Here is a 22,557-nt window from a genome sequence, read left to right as displayed (position 1 = left end):
TTTAATTCCATTTATGAGAAGCCTGGATTATATCCATCATCCATACCTAAGCTCTCATCCCTTCTTAGGTGAGTTACCAAAAATGAAGATGGAATTCCAGCAGGAAATTTAAAAACCTCTCTGAGACCTAGCATCCTTTTCCTTTAAGTAATGAAAATATCACGATAGAGATGAACACTTAAAATGCAATATCCACCCAATATATCCCACTCTTCTGGATTGTGATATTCCATGTATTTCATTTATAGAGCTTTGCTTGTTGCATATACCAAATTGATATTTTCTGAATGCGTTAGAAAAGCTCACATTCATACTTTGATGATTCTTGTTCTCTGCTGGTTCTACTCCACCATAAAATAAACAGTAAAAGGCAAGGAATGTCTCACCAAGTGATACCCTGAAACCCAGGCAGTGACTTAGCTTACTGTTTCATGTCTATAATTTCATAAACGCATCTAACAGGAATTACAAAACAAAGATGTAGTAAAGCAGGCTAATCCAACAGCCCAGTTACTTGTTTCAGACTGTCGTAGGCTCCTTACTCCAAGCTGCTCTTGAGGTTCATCCCGCCTGCTGGAAAGTAGCTTCCTGGAAACACCTTCCATCCCTTTGACCCCATGTGCTTTCCTTGTCTCTCATTATTCATGGACCCACTGATCCCTGTGACAGGAGTGCTCCCCCCATTTAGAGAAAGTAGACATGTCCAGAGGGACCTTTGTTTAGTAGCACTGCTTTTCTTTTGTTGGATGGGAGCACAGAGGAGTGATAAAGCTGGAGGGGGAATGCTTTAGTGAATTAAAAACTTTACAGGGAACAAAATCAGTTCCTTTTGGGGAACTAATATATTTAGAGTATAGGTTTGAAGCCACCCAGTATATATGATCCAGCCATATGGCTTGTCTTATTGGAATAGCCAATGCTAGAAAAACAATTATTCATGGAGATTTTTAGAACCATGCTTGTTTAGGATTTTTCCTAATTATTGAACAGGTGAACTTGTGGAATACTTTATGAACTGGGTAGGACTGGATTTGCAACAGGCTGGGGAAGGCTTGCTCAAGGGGGAAAAAAAAACAACTTTCATTGAATTAAATTCTTTGTGGTTGGGTGGTGAGAGCCCTGTAGATTAATTCTCTGACTCCTTTGTGAGTTTTTTATTCATGTAGAATGTGATCAGAGTCTGTAAGTAAGTTGATAACATCTTAGTGCATTAAAAATAATACAAGAACATCCCTAAATCCCCCAAAGACTGTTTTCTGCAAGAGTAGCTAATGTTGATCAGGAGATTTTATTAAAGTTAGATATGAGCTTCTCTGTCAGAGGGATTGAATTTCACTAGCAGAGTAAAAGGTCATACTTTCCTCTGTTCAGATTTGGAAAGTTGAGCCAACATCTCTAAGTTGTAAGTGTCCAATAAGCAGATTCCAGCGGAGAGGGGTCTTGTGGGGACTCAGAAGTCATCTTGATGGTGATCCTGAGGATTTGGCTTATAAACTGACACTTCTCAGTCTGCCTTTTTCCCAGGCACCTCCTTGCCATGGGAGTCAGTTAAGCACTTTAGGGCCTTTCAAGGCTGCTTCACCTGGTCATCCCTGGCAGTGGGAGGCCAGGGAGCCAACCGAGCAAGACACAAACAAGAGCACTGATTTAGAAGCACAAAGATCTGCAGAAGACCTAGTTTTGCCACAAACTAGCTCATGACTTCTGACAAATCTCAAACTCTCAACTTACTTATCTAGAAAAGGAAAATAAGCTAGCTAGACAATGATAAAAACAGCAATAAAAAATTTCTGTCATTTATGCAACATATATATATATGCCAGGCACCTTGCTAAGTGATTTTCAAACTTTATTCCACTCAAATCTCATCCCAGGACTCTGATGATGACTCCATTTTCTGCTCAGTGAAACTCAGCAAGTTTCAGTAACTCACAGATCCTTAAGTAGCAGAGCTGGAATTCAAATCCAAATCATCTGTCTTCAGATACCCTGCTCTTAACCCTTGGACTGTAAGGTCTCCCTAATGTCTGTGATGTTGGAGGACTCATAACAATGCTAGAAAGGAATCCATCCCCTCCAAGCTTGTGGCCTTTGACAAAGTCTTCCATAGGCTTCCCCTCTCATGCTCTCCCTTAAATTATGATGAAAAGGGAAGAGGAAGGTTTTGCTCTTTTGTGCTATGGATGCTACAGCAGGAGAAAGAGGACAGCTGGACACAAGATTTGCTCCCTGACTCTAGTCTCATAGAAGCCAAAGCCAAACTGGAAGCTTTTAGCTTTCTGCCAAACAGAAGTTTTTGAATTAGCCACATGGCTCCCAGGGTTGCATATTTGAAACAAAGCCGTGCCTGAAATGTTTCCTGTGCTTTTGAGTTGAAAATTAGCTAGACCCCTCCAACTTCAAAGGCCCGCTTTGTAATCAGATGCCTTCTGTACAGAGGTGGCTCTCCGTGGGTTATTTTCACCTTGGAGAAACTGTGGTTTTCTCCTTGTTTCACGCCTGCCTCCTTGATATCCTTGTGTCTGTGCCCCCTGCAGCTTCGGCATCCAGCATGACGGGAAGGAAAATGACTGTGAGCCTGTGGGCAGGCACCCGTCCATCATGTCCCGCCAGCTCCAGTACAATCCCACCCCGCTGACGTGGTCCAAGTGCAGCAAAGAGTACATCACCCGCTTCCTGGAGTAAGTGACCACACATCTCAGGAGAGCCTCACTTGGCTCTCTGTAAACCGGAAGTCACTTTGAGTTCTACCCGAGGCCCGGAAAAGTCTCAGTTCCTCTCACAGGTCACAGTATGAGGGTGGCAACAGAAGGGGTGGACCTCACTGCTGCTCTCTGACCCTGAGATCTAGGTGGGTTTTGCCTCCAGCCTCAGCCAGGTGAATACTCCATCTCCCCCCACCCCCCCTTCAGCTTGCTCCAGTCTGAAGGTGGCTCTTTATGACCTGATCGTGAGTTAAGTCCCTGGGGACTGGCAGGAACAACCAGGACAAGTCAGGACAAGTCAGTGGTCACTGTACCCCATTTAGGGTAAGATGGTGATTTTCTCATTTTACCACTGCTTGTATTTCTTAGATCACATCTGAACAAATGGTGTGAGATGCGATTTGCATTTCCTTTTAGACAACTCTCACCTTGCGCCTGATAGAAATAAAGTTGTCTTGAAGGACAGAGTACACTAGAGGAATGGAAGTTTCTCTTGAATGAAAGACTAAATCTTTCATTTAGGAGGAGATCATAAGCAACTGCTCTCATTTCTATTAACTTGTTTTCAGCCGAGGCTGGGGGTTCTGTCTTGATGACAACCCCAAAAAGAAAGGCTTGAAGTCCAACGTCATTGCCCCCGGAGTGATCTATGATGTTCATCACCAATGCCAGCTGCAGTATGGCCCCAATGCTACCTTCTGCCAGGAAGTAGAAGTAAGTGTTGGGTATATTGGTGCCTCTGGTGGGTATGGGCAGGGCTTGAGATCCATCATGCTAAAGGAAGGGCCAGGGAAATATTTGGAAATCCGAAGATCCAGAAATGGAAACTTTCTATTCATGGCAAGATATCTGTAAGGCAGAAGGATTGAAGTTGAGGCCATTTATATTCCTTGACCCACCTCCTTGGTATCCTTTGCAACTGGGTGGTGGTAAAGAAAATTCTACAGTGATTTTCAAGAATCACAGTTATTCACACCTGCAGACTCCATAGCAACCAACTTAATCCCTAAAGTTTCTCCCTTTCCTGAATTTCCTCTCTGATTGAAGAGCACCTCCAGATGCCAAGGTAGGAATAAGATTTATCCCTAATTCATTCTTCTCCTTTATTTTCTTCAACATCCAAGTGATAAGTCAAGCCCTGACATTTAACCTCTGATGGCATTTGTGGCTCTGACCTGTCATCTTCATTCTCACTACTGTTCTCCTGATTCAGTTTCTCATTACCTCTCCTTACTAGTGTAATTACCTCCTACCCAACCTCTCCCTCTTTCACACTCTTGCTTAAGTTATTTCAAAAAGACACAGATCTAACCGTGGCTCTTCTCTGCTCTTAGGGTCTTCACTGACCACAGGATAAAGTCCCAACTCCTTTGTATGGCATCCCTTTGTGATCTGGATCTTGCCTATTCTCTGAAATCCTCCCTTTTAGTGCGCAAGTGTCAGTGTTAATACACAGACATGAACAAGACAGGTCTCACTGACCCCTGCCAGATTCTGTGCTGTGTACTGAATAGAGTGAAAAAGATGAGACCTCAAAAACGAATAAGGTAAATTCTCTGACCTTGAGGAGCTCATTCTCTGGTTGGGGAGGCAGACAGAGAAATATCAATACAGTCAGATAAATACAAAAAGAGACATATAGAGAGAACGCTGAAGAGGAAGTAACTGCTCAGACAGAACAAGCAAGACAGCAGAGAAGGTAAGGTTGTTGCAAAAATCCCTCAGCTTACTTCGAACTGGTTGCCAAGTTATGCTAATTCTTCCTCCAAAATATCCTAAAGTCCACCTGTTCCTATGATTTCAGTAGTCCCCTGATTGGTCTCCTTTCTAAGACTCTGACCACTCCCCCTCAACTCTGCTCCACTCTCCAAAACACAGCCAAATTGACCTTTATGAAGGAAATCTGATTGTGTTCCTCTCTTATTAAAATATTTCACAGCCTCCCTATGCCCCTACAGTAAAATTCAAATTCTCTAAAATGGTTTAAAAGGGGCTTCAGGATTCATCCTCTCTCTCACTCTCTGGCCTTATCTCTTAAAATATTATTTTAACCCTCCACTCTCTAACCTGGAATTCTAAGTATATGTATGTTGGATTTTATCACTAATCTTTTGTATCTTGAAATCGCTCCTTCATATTTTGCATCTCTTCATATCTCTGCATTTTGTGTAATTTCTTCCTCTTTCCCTTCCAACTCACTAGTTCTCTTTTCAGATATGTCCAGTCCTTTGTTTAACCTGTCTATTGACTTTTTAATCTCATTTATATGGTACTTTTTTTTAACTTGGAACAGTTTCTTTTGTTATTTTTCTAGATATTCTCTGCTTTTTTTATGATCTTATTTCTCATTCAGACTTTCAATATTATCTTCTCCTTCTTTAATCATATAAGACACATTTATTTTGCAATTTATAATTGCAAATTATAATGGACAATTCTGATGTCCAGAGTCTGTGTGGGTCTGCTTCTCCTATTTGGGGTTTCTTCAGGGTCTCACTTATTATGTATTATTTCCTTTTGTCAATTTCTGCTTTTATTGGGAACTCTTGGTTATGAAACTTCATGTCAGGCTATTCTTTAGGGTTTAGATGGCAAGCACATTCTTTTAGAGAGAAATTTCACTGCCATCCCTGGGTCCATTTAAAATAAATTATTGGTTGGATGTTGTTTGACTACGTACATGAGTGAGATCAGGGCCAGTATGGATACAAACTCTCAGAGGTAACATTTTACCACTCCTTCTAGAGTTAAAGTCAAAACAGACAAGTTTCCCAGCTGTTTTCCAAGGTTTCTTTCAGTCAGGGGGTAGTCCTTTGGGGTTATGGCCTTATATGAGGTATCAAATCCAACTTCCTGCCCTACATAGACGTGAGGCATTTTCTCCAGTGCCCAAGTGACCATCAAAACTAAAATCTAAGTTACTAGGTTTGTATCTTCAGATTAACAATTTCTCCTACATTTTTAGCCTCTGAGGATTTCCCTTTCTTACCAATTCAGGAATGTGTTTAAAACATTTAGAATATTTTCTCCAGGATTGTAGGTGTTTTATAGAGGTAAGGATTTTTCTGGTTATCTCTGGTCAAATCTTCTTTTATATTCTGTTTATCCACACTGAACAACCTCATTCCCTGTACATGCTGAGTTCTCCACTACCTCCAGAACTTTACATGCTCTGGTTCCTTTGGACCATCCCTCCTACTCATCATTTGAGTCTGAGCTTAAATATCACTTCACATCCTATTGTTCACATCTGTGTATTTTTTTGACAAAGCTTTTACTAGACTATATTATAGTTGCTTCTTACTTGTTTATACCCTCCCCTACTATATTGTAAGCTTTCTGAGGGAATTTTTATTCCTGACATTCAGTAGTACCTAGCACATAGTAGGCACTCAATCAATAAGTGAATGAAGACTTCAAATCCCTGCATATTGCAGCCAAGATAACCTAATCATTTTCAATATAAAAAAAAAAAACAAACCTAAAATACTAGAGAATGTAGTGTCATCCTTCTTTATTATAACTTTTGTTTATCTTGAAATAGTTTACATCTCAAAAGAAGCTGCAAAAATAGTGCAGAGAGTTCTTGTGTATCCTCACCCAGAATATCATTCTTTATAAATGCATTATGAATTTAAAAGAAAGTTTAAAAATATCCTGGGGGGTGGGGAAAGGAGTGGTAAGCATCAAATAACTAAAGGGCTTTGATTTTAACATCTGAATGGCAACAGACAATGAGATGTTCACCTTGAGCAGCACAGTGAGTTAGGGCTGAGACCCCTACCTGAAGCTGGGAGCCTTTAAGAGCTACACCTCCATGACAGAGTAGATTAGAAGAAATCCACCACCAACAAAGGGAGATGACAGAGAAGCATCTTTTATCTCAGCCTGAGTTTTGAGGGGGAAGGATGCTAGTGGATAACTTTCTCACTCGAAACTTCCTACCATGGGCCAGCCTCATGCCAATTTAGAGTTCATATTTATACTCTCGCATGGTTTGAGAACCCCTATGCCAAAAAAATTAACATGAAAATATTTCTGACCTGATAATACCATGGGATGCCTGGTAGAAACAAAGGTTGAAAAACTGCCCTGGAGGAGCCAACACTCAGCTAAGGATGCACAAAACCCCAATAGATAAAGCTTTGTTCAGTTGAGTTCACAATTCAGCACCTAATTAAAAATGTAAGACAGTCTATCTTCAACTAAATTAGGAAAGACAATAAGCCTTCAAGAGATTTGGATAATTGAATTTTTTAGGTAGGGATAATAAAATAGATGTATAAAAGAGGGGTTTTATATAAGAAAAGGGGAAAAAAAGCACTATATGATATATTTAAAGTAGATGTGAAGAACAATTACAACCTCTAGAAATGAAAAATACCCTGATTGACTATAAATTTAGTGGATGAGTTACACAGCAGACTTGCCAGAGCTGAAGAGAAAATCAATCAGTTGAAGTTTAGAGTTGAGAAAATTACTTCCCATCCCACTTGAGTGTTTCTCAGAGTTGTGTGATGGAGGAGAGGCTGGCCTTTTCCTGATAGAAATCCAGGCTTTTTCAACTTTTATGTATAAGAAAATTGAGAGCTAAAAAATACGAAAGTAAAGTTGAAACATGAAGGACGGAATAGGAAGATCCATCAACACTAATTATGCGTCGCAAAAGGAGAGAATAGTTGCAAAAGTTGTAATCATGGAGAGGCAAGATTTAGAAAGAAAAAAATTAAGAATTTTCTAAAATAGTTAAAAATACAAGATCTTATGATGAAGGAGCATATTGAATATAGAGTACAGTAAGTAGATGGAATGATGGCAGATGGGTGGATAGAAGAAAGACTAAAAGGTGGATGGAAGCAGCTGAGCCATTTCAGATGCTATGTAAGAATCTTGTCAACCTTCCCTTGTTCATACTGCAGGAGGAGAAATGTGAGGGAATATTCAGTTCACTCCCTGGCAGCTAAGACAAGCTGGCTATTTTGGGTAATAAGTAAATAAGCTGAGGTTTTCTGGATGGAATAGTTTCACTTTCCTTCAATGAGCAGTCTCAAGTTATAACTGCCCAGCTGTTTGTAATCAGGTCGCCTTCCATCACAGTCTGGATTGCTCTTTGATGACTACTGCCACCAGTTGCCCTGCCTACGGGCAGTGAGTGCTGGATACTATGCCACACGTATAGAAATTCAACTCTTGGGAAATGTGTCTTACCTCCCATTTTCATATTGCCTAGAATGGCCTATAGACCACTGTTTATGAGTGATGACAAAGTCCAAGTTAAGTTTAAACTGAGGGTTCTTGTGTGATTACTTTGCATCACGTTACTCACTAACAACCGCAGCATTTATTGTGGGTATGTGGGTGAGTGTGTGTACATTTTACCATCACCGTAGAAATGCTTTTGTGCAAGTTTTGAAAGTAAAAAAAAGTACAATCTCATGTTTGTTTTCCAGAATGTTTGCCAGACACTGTGGTGCTCTGTGAAAGGCTTTTGTCGCTCCAAGCTGGACGCTGCTGCAGACGGGACGCGATGTGGTGAGAAGAAGGTGACGTGTCAGTGATGTGTCCGGCTGAGGAAGGAAGGTGGTGGGTGAAGGGCTTAGCGTTCTTGGGGAGAGCAGAGGAGAAGGCCCTGGAGAGCAGCTGCCTCTGGGTGAAGGCAGATCATCCCGCAGTCAGACTTGCCAAAGGAAAGATTCCACTTCCGCGACTCCTTTTGAGCCTTCACTGGAAACAAGTAGTTAGGGAGAGAGGGCCACGCTCCAATTATAAAACATCTGGCCCATCTTTTCCCGATGAATTTCTGTGGAGTTTGTGGTCAGTAACATCTGCTGGGCTTATCATCAACCTTCATTTTGATATTTTTCCCCCCTCCATATTGAACATTGGGAAGGACAAGCCAGTGGCTTTTTTCCAAAGATGCTGAATTTAGACCACTTGTTATCTTCTTTCTCATCATCTGACCTGATTGCATTTCTTGAAGTCCTACGCACCTTACTGAGCAGGAAAGCCATATACCCAAGAACTCAGAGATGTTAGATACCCTCCAGACTACCTAAGAACAGGGTAATACGTGCTGCTGAACAACACCGTTTGGGTTCCTTGTGGGCCTAGGATTTATGTGTTTAGTGGGTGTCTTTACACAGCTTGAGTGTGGCATGACCCATCACTGAGATTACAAAACTTGATCAGAATACACAGTGACCAGAAATAATGAGAAAGAGGAGGCCAGCAGATGAAACATGCCCAGATCCTCCAGGAAATGTGGCCATTTCTAACAACCAACTTGGATTTCTTGTTTCCCTTTTCCTGTGTTCACCCTCCTAAACTGGTAGTTGTTGAAGGATTCCCTTGAAGAGGCAGAGAGTGGACTTTTTCCTGAGCCACTTGAAACATCAGAACTGGAAACAATGGGTAGAGTTATAGGAAAGCAGAAATTTTTCTTGATGCCTAACTTCAGCTTCTTAACAACTTGTGTTTTCCGGCAATGAGTGGACATTTTGCAGGAGGATGTTATCTGTTACAAACATTAAATACCCATAGAGGCTATAGAGAAGTGTTATCACACTGCCAATCTGCAAAATGTTTGTTATGGTCTTCAACAAGATAAGAAGCTTGCACCAGAAAGTAAATCAATTATGTTACTGAACAACTATATTACTAAGCATATTCAGCTGACATGCTTTTCATTGCGAGACTTTCTCAGTGAAGGAAGTGGTGTGTTGATTTACTTCTGGGGTGCAATCTGCCAGTCGCACTTTGAGTATCACTCCTGCATTCACTGCAACTAGGCACTGTAAAGTTCCCTTTAATTCCTGAAAATCTCTGATTCTAAAACCCAAGACTCTTGGGGGAAATTCTTTTATGAGGCTCTCTTTGTGCTACATCTGATGTGTGACTTGTAGGAAGTCTGCTTGCTCTGGGAGAACTGGGTTTAGACTGCTAGGTTTCCTGACTCAGCTTACTATGGGAACCTTCCTGACTTATGAATCTCCTGCCTTTTCCCTTTCCAGTGGTGTATGGCTGGCAAGTGTATCACAGTGGGCAAGAAACCAGAGAGGATTCCCGGAGGCTGGGGCCGCTGGTCACCCTGGTCCCACTGTTCCAGGACCTGCGGAGCTGGAGCCCAGAGTGCAGAGAGGCTCTGCAACAACCCTGAGTAAGTCCAGCCAAAGATATTTCCCTTCCTTCCATGAGCACTGGGAGACTAGTCGTGGATAACATGACCTCAGTGACCCCAAGCCTCCTGAGGGAAATCAAATATGTTCCCAAAGATGAAAGGGAGCCAGGAGGAAGATTCATAGAGTGTGAAAAAAAAGGTGGTTCTTTTTTGCTTTGTTTCATTTTGGCTTGGCACTGGATTCTTACTAGAACTTGGGTAAGTAAGCTGATTCCATCATTTGGAGAAATAAGCAAATTTTTTTTTAAAGTACAATCTGTGTGAAAGACTTTAGGAGATTACACAATTAAATCCTTCTAAATAACCCCATTCTATCAGTGGGGATTAGTTATACCCAATTTTGCTGATAAGATGGCAGCTTTCTTTCCATCATAATGAATGTATAATTTTATAAAAATATTCTTCTTCCCTTAGGTGACTAATTAAATAGCTAGGCACATTTTTTGAGGATAATTATTTTTAATGTTTTAGATTAGGATTTTGTAAACCTCAGAGTTTCATATTAGCCTGTCAAGTATTCCATAAACGTTATTTCACAAGTGGCTTTCAATTTTTTAATCAAATTGCTTAATTTTTTCATATTTTAAGTTTGTATAATGATATTATATATGAATTAAATTTATATTTCCTTGATTTCCAAATATATATTACATTCTTAATTTCATTATTTCTCAGTATACTAGTTCCCAAGTATAATTTTTAAAAAGTGTACATGCAATGCCTCCTGTAAGTAGAAAATGTATTAAACTTCTTTTACCTAGATTTACATTAGTCTGCATTAAAGAGTAAGAGTCACATTTTTTAAAAGTGATAAATATGGTTATAATTCTCTCAGTGTTTCAGTTCCAAATCTTACTTCTCCTTTTTATTAATAAATATATTTCTATATGTATATATCTGCATGTGTATATATATATATATATATATATATATATATATATATATATATATATATATATATATATATATAAATTTCTCCTAGGGGTTAATAAATTAACATCTATGAAGAGTTTAACACAATATCTACTACATAAAATTGTCAGTAAATGGTAGTTATTATGCTATCTTTACCATATCCCATGCATATAAGTAAGTGTACATTTGAGGAATTTGGACAAAATTGTTTTAAAATCTTACCTTTTTGTTTAAATACAAGGTTCCTGTGACTTCAAAAATTCAAAACCAGAAATCTCTTAAAAAGTATTTTTACAGAATATCTTTATTTTACAGTTTGTTTCAATGTGATCAGAAAAGTGATTTCCATTTCAGAGATCAGGAAACACAGGTGATTTGTTCTAGGACCTATTGTCAGTGTTCTGTATCAGCCACTACCAATCCGTAGCCTTCCTGGGAGGACGGTCAGTGATCCATGGTTGTCAGAAAAGAGACATCCTTGTTGAGGAAATGAAAGATGATCCTCTAACTTGGCTTCAGGGGGAAAAAATGGTCCCAACTCCCATCTCAGAGGCTACAGTTTGTCTTAGAGTCTTCTTGGATGAGTGACCATGTCTGATCTCAGTAGCTGGTTTGCTTAAGTTCATTGAGAACCATAATAATGGAAACACAGTAACAGATTCAGTTCTGTGATTCAGGTCACAGACTCAGGTCAGTGCGTTACCAACCGACGCTGAGACGGTATCCTTGATACGTATCGGTCAGCTGTCTAGTGAGAACCCAGCAGGGCTTGGCTCACAAAAGGCTCTTGGATGGAAATGACTTGGAGAGGTGCCAAGTCATAGAGTGTCACTCCATCATCACAAATAGGAAGCCAGCCTACCCTAAACTCTCAAGGACAGTTCTTAGTCCCGCCTACAGGGAGTTAATGAATGTGAACTGCCTTGGTCAAAGAATTATCTTTGGGTGTGATAAATGCAGGAAGTGCCTACAGTAGGATAATAAAGTGTCATTTAAGAGGAGAAGGAGATTACTTCTGGCAGGAATTCAAGAAGAATTCATGATGGAGATGGAGATAGCATTTATTGGTCCTTAAAGCACAGGCAGTATGTAGATGTTTAGAGACTTAAGAGAGCGGAAATCTATCTAGAGGCACAGAAAAAATAAAAGCAAAGAAGTCAGCCTGTATCATGGGAGCAGTGTGCAAATGAGGAGGAGTGTGGGAAGAAAAGTTGTTCAGGTGAGGTAAGTCAGTATCATGAGGGCCTTGGATGCCAAGCTCAAGAGGCTGGACTGGATTCTGTGGCCATGGGGTGTCATAAAGATTTGTAAACAGGAAACTAAAATAATTAAGGCAATCATAAAAATTAGCCAGAGAAGAGTGTGTACAGTAGGTTTAATGAGGAAAAAGAGGGCAGACAGGAATGGAGATAAGGGGTGAACTAGTTTGGTGATTGTGGGAATGAAAAGGAGGAAACAAAACTAAAGTCACAACTGATGACCAGGCAACTAATTGACTATGGGGTCAAACTATTTCAAAACAGGCAACTGTATACTTGGGACTGAATGTTCAAGGGCAACAGCAAAAAATGTGGGAAATTTGAAGAACTTATTCAAACGGTGAGTTTTGAGGCTAGAGAGGGACATGGTTTGGCAAGGAAGGGGCATGGCCAGATGCCAGAGGATTTTTAACAGAAAATGCTGGTCTTTAAGGAAATTAAAGAAGAGTTTGTGTGTTTCATGTGTAGACCAAAGTTTGGAGGGAAGTACTGCACTGGAGAAAGAAAACGCTATCGCTTGTGCAACGTTCACCCCTGTCGCCCGGATACACCAACATTTCGGCAGATGCAGTGCAGTGAGTTTGACACTGTTCCCTACAAGAATGAATTCTACCACTGGTTTCCAGTTTTTAATCCAGGTAAGGAGCTGTAACAGTATATTCCAGATCTAAGACTATAGCCATTATCAGAAAGCATTTATCTGTCAGGGTACCTGTGGTGCCTTGCAAAGTTCAACAAAAAGAGGATTGTGCCATCAAGAGTTTTATATTTTAGGAGGTGGAGACACTGACCTGGTTAAGTGGATCAGTAAATGTTGAAGGTGAATATTCCAACTCCATGCTGAGCTCTATTGGAGATAAAAGAGAAGTTTATCAAACATGATGGCTCACTTCAAAACAGCTGAGGTGCAACTAAGCAATAAGTGGGGCTTGTAGGGATTCAGAAACTAATCACTGATGAAAGTGCTTGTTGATGAGCATGTGGAACTGAATGTAATTTTGGCAGAAATTCAGAAAAGAAGATCATTATGGTTTTGGAGTAATTTCAAAGAAGTCTTCCAAGGAAGTAGTTGATGATTCTTCAGCATGAGTAGTCTTTCTCTTGGCATAAGGAAAGGGCAAGGCATTCAAAATAGAGTCATCAATTCCAAGTGAGAGGAGAAAAGCACAAGGAAAGATAAGATGGTAGAAAATGAATGAGAAACTTGATCAGAAATGAGTAAAAGCCAGCTCTGGGCCAGAAATCAACATTTTTTTAATGTATAGGACAGTATAAGAAGGGTAAAAAGTAAAATCAAGCATCTACAGGATGCATATCAGAGGATGGGGGCATAACAGAGTTGGAGAATGGAGCAGGAGCTTTGGCAGTGCTTCCCTTGAATCAGCACCAGTGACGCATTCTCTCCTGAAAATGAGGAAGAATCATTGACTGTTAGCTATAGATTAGCCTCAAAGAGTAGCTCTACTATTTGTTGTTATTCAAATAGAGAATGAAAGAAAGATTTTCCTGAGTTAAGGAGATTTGAGACAAGGTAGTGAAAAGTAACCACGTTTTTTGTGATTATTCAGTTTCTGAAATGCAGCATGATAGAACAGAAGAGGACTTGTAGATGTCAGTCAATGAATGAAAATTACATATTTCGACTGTTAGAAAAATGTTATAGTCAATTGCTTTTGGGAAAAAAAGTGCTTTTCCTTCTTTGTGTCTCCAAAATACCCTGATGGCTGTTGGTTGTCATGGGCAACGTCTGCTCCTTGTCTCCCATTGTTTAGCACCATTCATGCTCTAGGGGACTGAGTCATTTGGTTTTTGGTGCAATTTTACTTTATGATCCAAGCACTCGAATACAGGAAAGCTCGTGTATATACTCATATGGGTGCAAAAAAAAAAAAAAACGATGGTTATGAAAGGTATAGCCAGTTGGTACTACCTATACCTGTATTTTGCACATTCTGTTTTGTTGGAACTAGTTGAGTCAGTAGTACTATAGACCCTGAATGAGCACTCTTCCAGGACTAAAATGGCATAGCTGCCTCAGTGTTGTGACAGGTGCTTAGTTTGGGATCCCCACACAAGCCAGATTCAGGGTTGAATTTGTGTCTGCTGGACTCTGATGGCTCAAGTAGCTGGATTTAGAATGAAAAGATTTGGTTCAGCTTGACTTTTCATTGATTTACAAGCATTTATCGTGTGCCCACTTTTTGCATAGCCTAGCAATAGGTATTAAAGAAATGAGAGCTATAAAAGTAGACACAGATTTCACTCACTTTGGAGTGATCGGTTTGCATCTGTACTGAGGCTGTATAAACCATGTGAGGGAATTTAGTTGAGTACCGTCTGCTTAACTCACCATCTTCCTGGGCTGTAAGCCTCCATTCTCCATCCCAATGGTTTTCTTACAGGCTCCTGTGCTATTATTTGAGCATAATGACTTACCTACCTGCTAACCCAAGTAACTACTACCTTGACCAACACACTGATTTCTTTCCCCCATCAAACTCTATCCTACAGAGCTGCTATTTGCTTAGTTCTGGGCATCCCTGGTGACAGCAATGTGGCATTCATGACAACAACTCTGTGCAGAGCACTTAATCTGTGCCAAGCATTGAGCACTTTACACCCTCCCAGCCTTTCCTTAGAAGCCACCAGAGGATAAACTAACTTACAGCAGAGTTCTCTACTCACTCAGTAGACAGTGTTAAGTGTCTTAGTAAGTGACCTTTGGCAGATTTGCTAAGTAGCCAATGACAGAAGAAGAATCATAGATTCAAACGTTTGGAATAAGCATAGAATCTCCATCAAACTTTGTAGTTTTCAAACTCTGTTCCAGGGCTTCCAAAAATGTTTGATTCTATTATAATTTCATTTTCCAAAAGAAATTATTTAAACTATTTTAAAAAGTGCAATAAAGAACAATGCTTACACTCAAAAAACAGTATATATTGAGTTTTAACATATCAAAAAACACCAATACATTAACTTACACAAATTAATTTGGTTTTCTACAGACCTTAGAATAAAAGTCTCCCATCAACACAATTTAACTGAGAAATATCCTGAGATTACAGGTCAAGTTGTTCTAAACTGTTATCATTTACAGCTGTTTGTGTGAGTCAAGATTTTTCAATGCTGTACAAACAAAAAAACCCACAGAAAAAAATTAGATGCTGCAGCCATATGTCTGTAACTGCCATCTGTAAACTTGATTTCAAAATTTTCTGTTCATCTTAATAGTCTCTTTGGATCCCACTGAACTATTTTTAAGCATTATATACCTGAACTTATAAAATTTCTGCTTAATAAAATCCTGATTTTTATCTGCTTCATTAGCAAGATCTTGATAAAAGAAAAATAATTCTTCTTCCTAAAGGGTTTGAAAACTACTAATTTAAATCAACTTACTTTCCAATATAGGCATTTCCTTTACCAAGACTCCTGGCAAAAAAAAAAAAAAGGCATCCAAACTCCACTTGATCATATTCATGGAAGCACCAGTGTGAAGAGCTGAGGCTATACATTTTCTCACTCACCGCCATCCCCATCCTTCAGAGATGAAGAAACGTAGTCTCAGAGAGGACAGTGACTTATTCAGGGTTATAGTGTCTTATATAATGGAGCTGGAATTGAAGAATACAGTCTGTTTGATTAAGAAGCTGAGATACTTATACTAACTTACATTCCTAGGGACTTGATTAGCCTATGTGAATAGAAATATGTTTACATCCTGCATCATCTATCAGGAAATGGCCAGAACCTGATCTTGGTGCCATCACTTTCTTGGAATCTCTCTTCCTTTTTGGATGTTTTTCTCAGAACCCCCAAATAAGTCCTCATTAAGGCTAATTTTTTAGTTGTTGCTTCTGAATATTTCAGCCCTATCAGTGCTTGCTGCCAGTGAGGTTTCCAGCATATGTAGAAGGTCTGACATGAGGTCAGACAACAGTCTGCTCCTCCTGGAGGGATAGGATCCTTCAGGGACGTCTGTAAGGAATTGTTGCAATTGCGTTCCCTAGGAAACAAACTCTAAGACAGACACTAGCGTGTGGGAAGTTCAACAGGTGCGGAAGGAGAGGGAAGGAAGAGGGGTTGGGCAAGGGGAGAAGCTGGGGTGCAGAGCACAGTCTCAGCAGAGGGCTTCTCCACCCCTCGGGAAGCTCTACAGCTCAAAGGACCTTCAGAGTTGCTGCAGTTGAGGTGGGGCAACCAGTCCTTGAAGCCCCACGTGGCCCAGACATTGGGTGTGGTCTGCCCCAGGAAGGAGTGAGTGTCCTTGGGCAAGGAAGCTCTCTTAGGCCAAGGTGACAACTGAGGGCCAGTGCTGGCAGCACTCCCAGGAACTGGACACCTGGGAGGACCTGGCGCCGTGCACAGAGTTGATTACAAGAGTACTTGGTGTTTAGAAAGAAACAGCCTTTAAAGAGAGTGTCATTGCGGGGAGCAACCTGGGAGATCTTCTAGCCAGAAGCCTCTCATTTCACAGACTAGGAATCTGTGGCTTCAGGAGGGAAAATGATGGAATAATGCGGATGATGTTTGCAGACACCCCAAAGCCATTCACAACCCCTTCACCATCCTCTACAAGATAAGAGGGAAAGCTAGATGACTTGCTAAACTGTATTCCTGGGAGCCCCAGTTCCAACCAAAGAGATAAAGATGGCAGCTTCGCTGGGTCAGGCTTCTGGGAAGGATTTTAATTGGTACTGACCAAGCTGACCTCGGCCCCCTGCCTTTCTGCCTTTCACTCTGCCCTCGTGCTGCCTGGGGTACAGCAGTCCTATTGCAGCCATGCTGGGACAGCTGAGAGGAAGACAGAAGGAGTATAGACCCTGGATTTCATGTTATGTGGGAAAAATAAATTCCTGTCCATTTAAAACAAGGAAGCAACATTTTTTTTTCTTTTTCTTTTTTTTTTTTTTGCTACTTGCAGCGAAACTCATTACTAACTGATAACGATAACAGGTTATATTAAACTTATATCAGTATTTGTTCTGTGTAGGTACTTACACACAACACTTTGTATGCATTTCCCTAATTTTATCTCCACAAGAAAATCCTACATGGAAATTTAAGGTTTTGATCTAATTCTTATGGATATGCTAATAGATTTAGAGAATAAGTAACTTCTTAAACTCAGACTGTACAATAAAGCCAAGAGCTAGCCCTAGCCTGACTCTGCAGACTAAATATTAACCATAGAAACAGAGACTGGGATAGGCCCATTACCTTAAGAACAATGCACTGAATTTTGAAATTTACCTAAGATGATGTTCATGTTTTTTTAAAAAATAGATGATTTTCATCTCACACTGGTCAGAATGGCCATCATCAAAAAATCTACAAACAGTAAATGCTGGAGAGGGTGTGGAGAAAAGGGAACCCTCTTGCACTGTTGGTGGGAATGTAAATTGATGCAGCCACTATGGAGAACAGTATGGAGGTTCCTTAAAAAACTAAAAATAGAACTACCATACGACCCAGCAATCCCACTACTGGGCATATACCCTGAGAAAACCATAATTCAAAAAGAGTCATGTACCACAATGTTCATTGCAGCACTGTTAACAATAGCCAGGACATGGAAGCAACCTAAATGTCCAACGATAGATGAATGGATAAAGAAGATGCAGCACATATATACAATGGAATATTACTCAGCCATAAAAAGAAATGAAATTGAGTTATTTGTAGTGAGGTGGATGGATCTAGAGTCTGTCATACAGAGTGAAGTAAGTCAGAAAGACAAAAACAAATACCATATGCTAACACATATATATGGAATCTATGAAATAAAAAAAAAGGTCATGAAGTACCTAGGGGTAAGACGGGAATAAAGACACAGACCTACTAGAGCATGGACTTGAGGATATGGGGAGGGGGAAGGGTAAGCTGTGACACAGTGAGAGTGGCATGGACATATATACACTACCAAACGTAAAATAGATAGCTAGTGGGAAGCAGCTGCATAGCACAGGGAGATCAACTAGGTGGTTTGTGACCACCTAGAGGTGTGGGATAGGGAGAGTGGGAGGGAGGGAGACGCAAGAGAGAAGAGATATGGGAACATATGTATATGTATAACGGATTCACTTTGTTATGAAGCAGAAACTAACACACCATTGTAAAGCGATTATACTCCAATAAAGATGTTAAAAAAAAAAATTGATGATTTTATGGCCAAGGAACTCTGGTGGGAGGAGAAGAGCCCCAAAAACTGTTTGTATTATGACAAATGCTAGGTTTATTAAACTTATGTATCTTGCCTTTGGAAATCACTTTTTAAACATTTAAGCATTCTGACAAAATTATTACGTTTAGTAAACAATTTATAAGTTGCAATTCCAAATTTAGTGTCACAGTTCCTAACCATTTTAACTAAAAGACAGAACATAAACGTACAGTAAATAGCGAACATTGCTACATTTCGCCTAGTCTAAAACATCAATGAAGTGGGTTTAATTCATTTTTAACAATTAATTCTATTCCTGTTTTCATACCTTTCTATAGTTATGGTAGAATATATTAATTTTAATGCCTTCTTATGTTTGATGTGTATTTTGATATATTTGGAGATTACAATATTACCTTATCAGAAAGTAAAAACAATACTATTTTAGACCAGCCAAAGTTACAGAGTTTTGGTAATTATTTGACTGATTTTTGGTTGGGTTTTTGGTCAGGACTTCTTGTTTGGTTTTGTTTTTGTTTGTTTGTTTTCCCTCAAGCTGATCTGAGCCTGGTCATTAAACTGAGCTTCTTTTTTAAGTTAAATGTTACTTGTTAAAGCAATAAAACATTTTTAAGTTATGCCTTTTGCTTAAGGTTTAGTATTTCTTAAAATCTGGCAAGGAACCGCACACATGCACATCACAAATCTCTTCTGCTCATGCACGTGCTCCATTGTCCAATCAGACTTCACTTACAAGGCACAAGTTCAGACGTAAAATTATTAAGAGTTTTAAGAGAGTGACAACAGAGCATTCAACCAAGTGTGAGGCCCTGGGTGACCGCACGGGATTCACACCCAAGGAGCCCTGCATGTAAATGGATTTTAGAAACTGGATTTTTTTAAATGGTGAAACTCAAATTGCAATCTGCTCACAGAACATGAAATACACCCAAATTTTTCCTTGACCTAAGAAATAATTTTTATCCTTCTTAGCAAGTTTTAGCTTTCGCTTCTAACGATCACTTCGTAAGATCATTATCCAAAAATGTTGGGCCTCCCTATTTTAGCAGAATTGAAAATTCAGCCTTCGATTCAGTGAGTTCATTCAGTTCCCTAAGCTTCCTTTGAGAGGATTAATCAGACAGTGTGAGGGGAGAGTTCACCAGTCCATTAGTTTTTGAGTTTTCACTCAGCTGAAAAAATGGATTGAAAAACTAGAAGAAAAAAAAAACATCACACGAGCCCGACGAAAGGAGGTGTCTAGGCAGGTGAGTGTACCTGAGATGGTGAAACCCTCAACTCTGTGGATATTATGGAACCGATGAGGCTGGTGTCTGGGAGAGAGACTCTCTGATAGTCGGGTTGACCTTTGAGAACTAAGACTATCCGTTGCTCCTCCTGCCTCTTGGGGCAGCACCCTGTGTCACAGGCCCACCTAATGACATACCCAGAGCACCAGGAAAGACAGAGAGGCCAGAGGAAAGGGCAGGGAAGCAGGACTTCAGAGTCCACCTTGTAAACTGCTTCAATAGCCCTGAACCTTCAATTCACAATGGCTGCTTTCGAGCACAGGGTTCCTTCTGGCCCTGGGCACGCCTGTGGGTCATAGGTGTGCAGGCGCTGCGGGTCACAGCAGCAGGTCTGTGTGCTGCTGTTATTTTTAGCACAGATTATTTACTAGGTATTCCTAAGACTCCATAGACCACTGTACTTATATTCTCTAGAAATCTGTTTCTTCCTTACTTCAGTTAGCCTGTCTAATCTTGAAGGATGTACAAATCCAGTATCACAGAAGCAAGATAAAGGGAAGTCTCCAAATGAGGGCCTCTCCTCATAGAGATGTGTCATGATTATCACAGGGGAAAGGAGACCTTTCCAGTTTTCTTGTCTGAGGGCCAAGACATTATTTACAAAATGAATATATGCTTCTTATAAAAATGCAAATGTATACAATAGAATGAAATAAAAATAAATTCTTCTTAGCCCACCACACTTATTCCTCAGAGGTGAGCGTTGTTAACAGCAGGTTTCCATTTGCGCACAAATGGACTCATACTTTGCCAGTTCTGCAACTTTTTGACTCCTGGAGCAGAACACCATGGCATTACGGCTCACCTCATTCCTCTTAGTGATTGCATAGCCTTCCATTATGTAAATGCAACTTAATTCATTTGTCCGTTTCTTCCTGGATAAAAAGTTAATTGCTGCAATGAACATCCTTGACCTCTGTCACTAAGGTCAAGGTTCATTTTTATGAATGAGTTGATAATCTCTTAGGATCAAGTTGATCTCTTTGCCACTTGGTCCAAAGGTTTCTCCCTAACAGTATCGATCACTGCCATGTCAGTTAATTAGTAAACATGGGTTACGAGCCTTTGCTGAGTGTAATGATCTGCTAGTATTCATTAGGAAAGGTTAATGGTCATAACTACCACATTAAAACAACCAGATACCTTATTAGAGGTTTCAGTGTGCTATCCCCTGACAATCCCCTCTGTGCAGAGACCAAGAAGACCTTGGGCAAGATGTAAGAGTCAGGGCTGGGATCTGAACCCCCGTGCGTCTAACTCCAGCGCTCATGTGAAGGAGAGCCTCCTCCTGTGCTTTTCAGTCTTCGCCAGTGTGTGTCTGGCTCCTCCTTCTCACACTGTGGGCTCCAGTAGCAGCTGATCAATGTGCAGATGACTGGGGTGCCCTTGAGGACATTGCAGTTTGCTTGAGGAGCTTGTAAAATCCATAGTCTTGGAAGCATAGAGCCGGGAGGACCTCGGTAGGCATTGTACCAGCTTTGAACCAGGTTCATAGTCACAGAAAAGAAAAGTCATGGAACCACCTACTGACCTAGCAGGATATAGAATTCTTTATGCTAAACTGACAAGACAGCGATTATTTAGAAAATGGTAAAACAAAGCATGAAATCAGTGCAGAATTGATTAGAAATGGCACAATAGAATAATCTGAAGGAGAAGAGGATATTTCAGGAAAGATTGGTATATGTGTGGGAAAGAGAATTGAGCCAGCTTTTGACTGCTCTGAAAGAAGATTGGAATGATAGAAGCACAGCTTATGGGGTAACTGCAAGGTCTTTTAGAATTTACCAGGTCATGATAAGGAGGTGAAATCAGCAACAGTAACAACTGTCATTTGTCAAGCACTTACTGTATACCAGGTACCACGCTGAGTGCTTGACATACAGTCTCTGTCTTAATCCTCACTATTAATTACCCTGCAAGGTAGGTATTATTATCCCCATTTTTCAAACGAGGAAACTGAGTCACAGAAAGGTTAAGGAACTTTCTCAAGGTAATATTAGACTTTCATGAGCTAGAATCTGCTACATCTGCTCTCTGTAGAAGTAATGGCTCCAGAGGCGAGTGATTCTCACCGTATTTAAGACCCATGAAAGATTATTAAAATGGAGTCCAGTGAGTGTTCTACCAAGTTTGCTTCTCAAATATGATCCATGAATAAATGCATTGCCTAATAACACAAAGAGTGGTTACTTTAAATATCTCATCAAAGCATTTGTTTTTTGTTAAAAATAATTCTACGCCTGTAGGTTAGGGGTTAATAGCGTGAGCTCTAAGGTAAACCATCAGCTTCTACTGTACCACATACTGTGAGATCTTGGAAAACTGAATCTCTCTGCGCCTAAATTTTCTCTTCTAAATGGGGATAATAAAAGAACTAACATCATAAGGTGGTTGTGATAGTTAAAATGAAATCAGATAACCACTGCAAAGCACAAGAAGATCTGGGAAATAATGTTCAAGTAATACATTGGCTGTTATTTTAACAAAGCAACATTCCCTTAGCTCACTGAATAAACAAGACCAGCAAAAGCCTCTGGGTAGTTTCATCCTTCAGGGAGGGAGTCAAACAGCACAAGCCCAGAGGGAGTAAAACTAAGGCAGACATTGGAACTTCACCATTCTGGAATTCAGTGCAATGCTTGCCTTTGGATGGGGGTTTACTTGCTGTGAGGACCCGTTTTTACAACCCTGAGAGTGAGCGCCACCTTAGAATTCACACCCTCAGGCACCTCTAGTCCCAGCCCTCCCCAGCAGGCTGGAACAGGTAATTCCTTTAGAAAAGCTCCAGAATAATTCAGGGCTGCTTCGTCTTTGTGCTTCATGTGTCCAAATAGAAAATCTCAAATCTAAATTCTAAAGCTCAAATCGAAGCTTTTGAAAAAGTGTTTCCCCTGCCTCCATCCTTCTACTTGATGTTTCCTGAAACAATTCCCTGGACTCAGCACACCTGGATGGATGCTCTCATCGCTCCGGGAGCAGAATTGCTCCCACGTGGCTCCCTCTTCCAGTTCAGGCAGCCACA

The 22,557-nt window shown here is 40.3% G+C and overlaps 1 protein-coding gene across 5 annotated transcripts in view; it reads left to right on the top strand.

Moving 5' to 3' along the window:
- ADAMTS12 (ADAM metallopeptidase with thrombospondin type 1 motif 12) overlaps positions 1-22,557 on the top strand; it is a 369,738-nt gene that overhangs the window by 222,790 nt on the left and 124,391 nt on the right. For all 5 annotated transcript variants that reach the window (XM_082382159.1, XM_082382157.1, XM_082382160.1 and 2 more), the window contains 5 exons: positions 2,538-2,681; positions 3,275-3,419; positions 8,156-8,248; positions 9,716-9,861; positions 12,525-12,694. In XM_082382159.1, the coding sequence (XP_082238285.1) occupies positions 2,538-2,681; positions 3,275-3,419; positions 8,156-8,248; positions 9,716-9,861; positions 12,525-12,694 (698 nt within the window). The remainder of the gene's footprint in view (positions 1-2,537; positions 2,682-3,274; positions 3,420-8,155; positions 8,249-9,715; positions 9,862-12,524; positions 12,695-22,557) is intronic.

This window comes from Balaenoptera borealis, assembly GCF_965194805.1.
Source record: "Balaenoptera borealis genome assembly, chromosome: 2".
In the NCBI taxonomy this organism is placed as follows: domain Eukaryota; kingdom Metazoa; phylum Chordata; class Mammalia; order Artiodactyla; family Balaenopteridae; genus Balaenoptera; species Balaenoptera borealis.
Note: the sequence above shows the minus strand (reverse complement) of the source record. Positions and strands in the feature narration are given on the sequence as shown.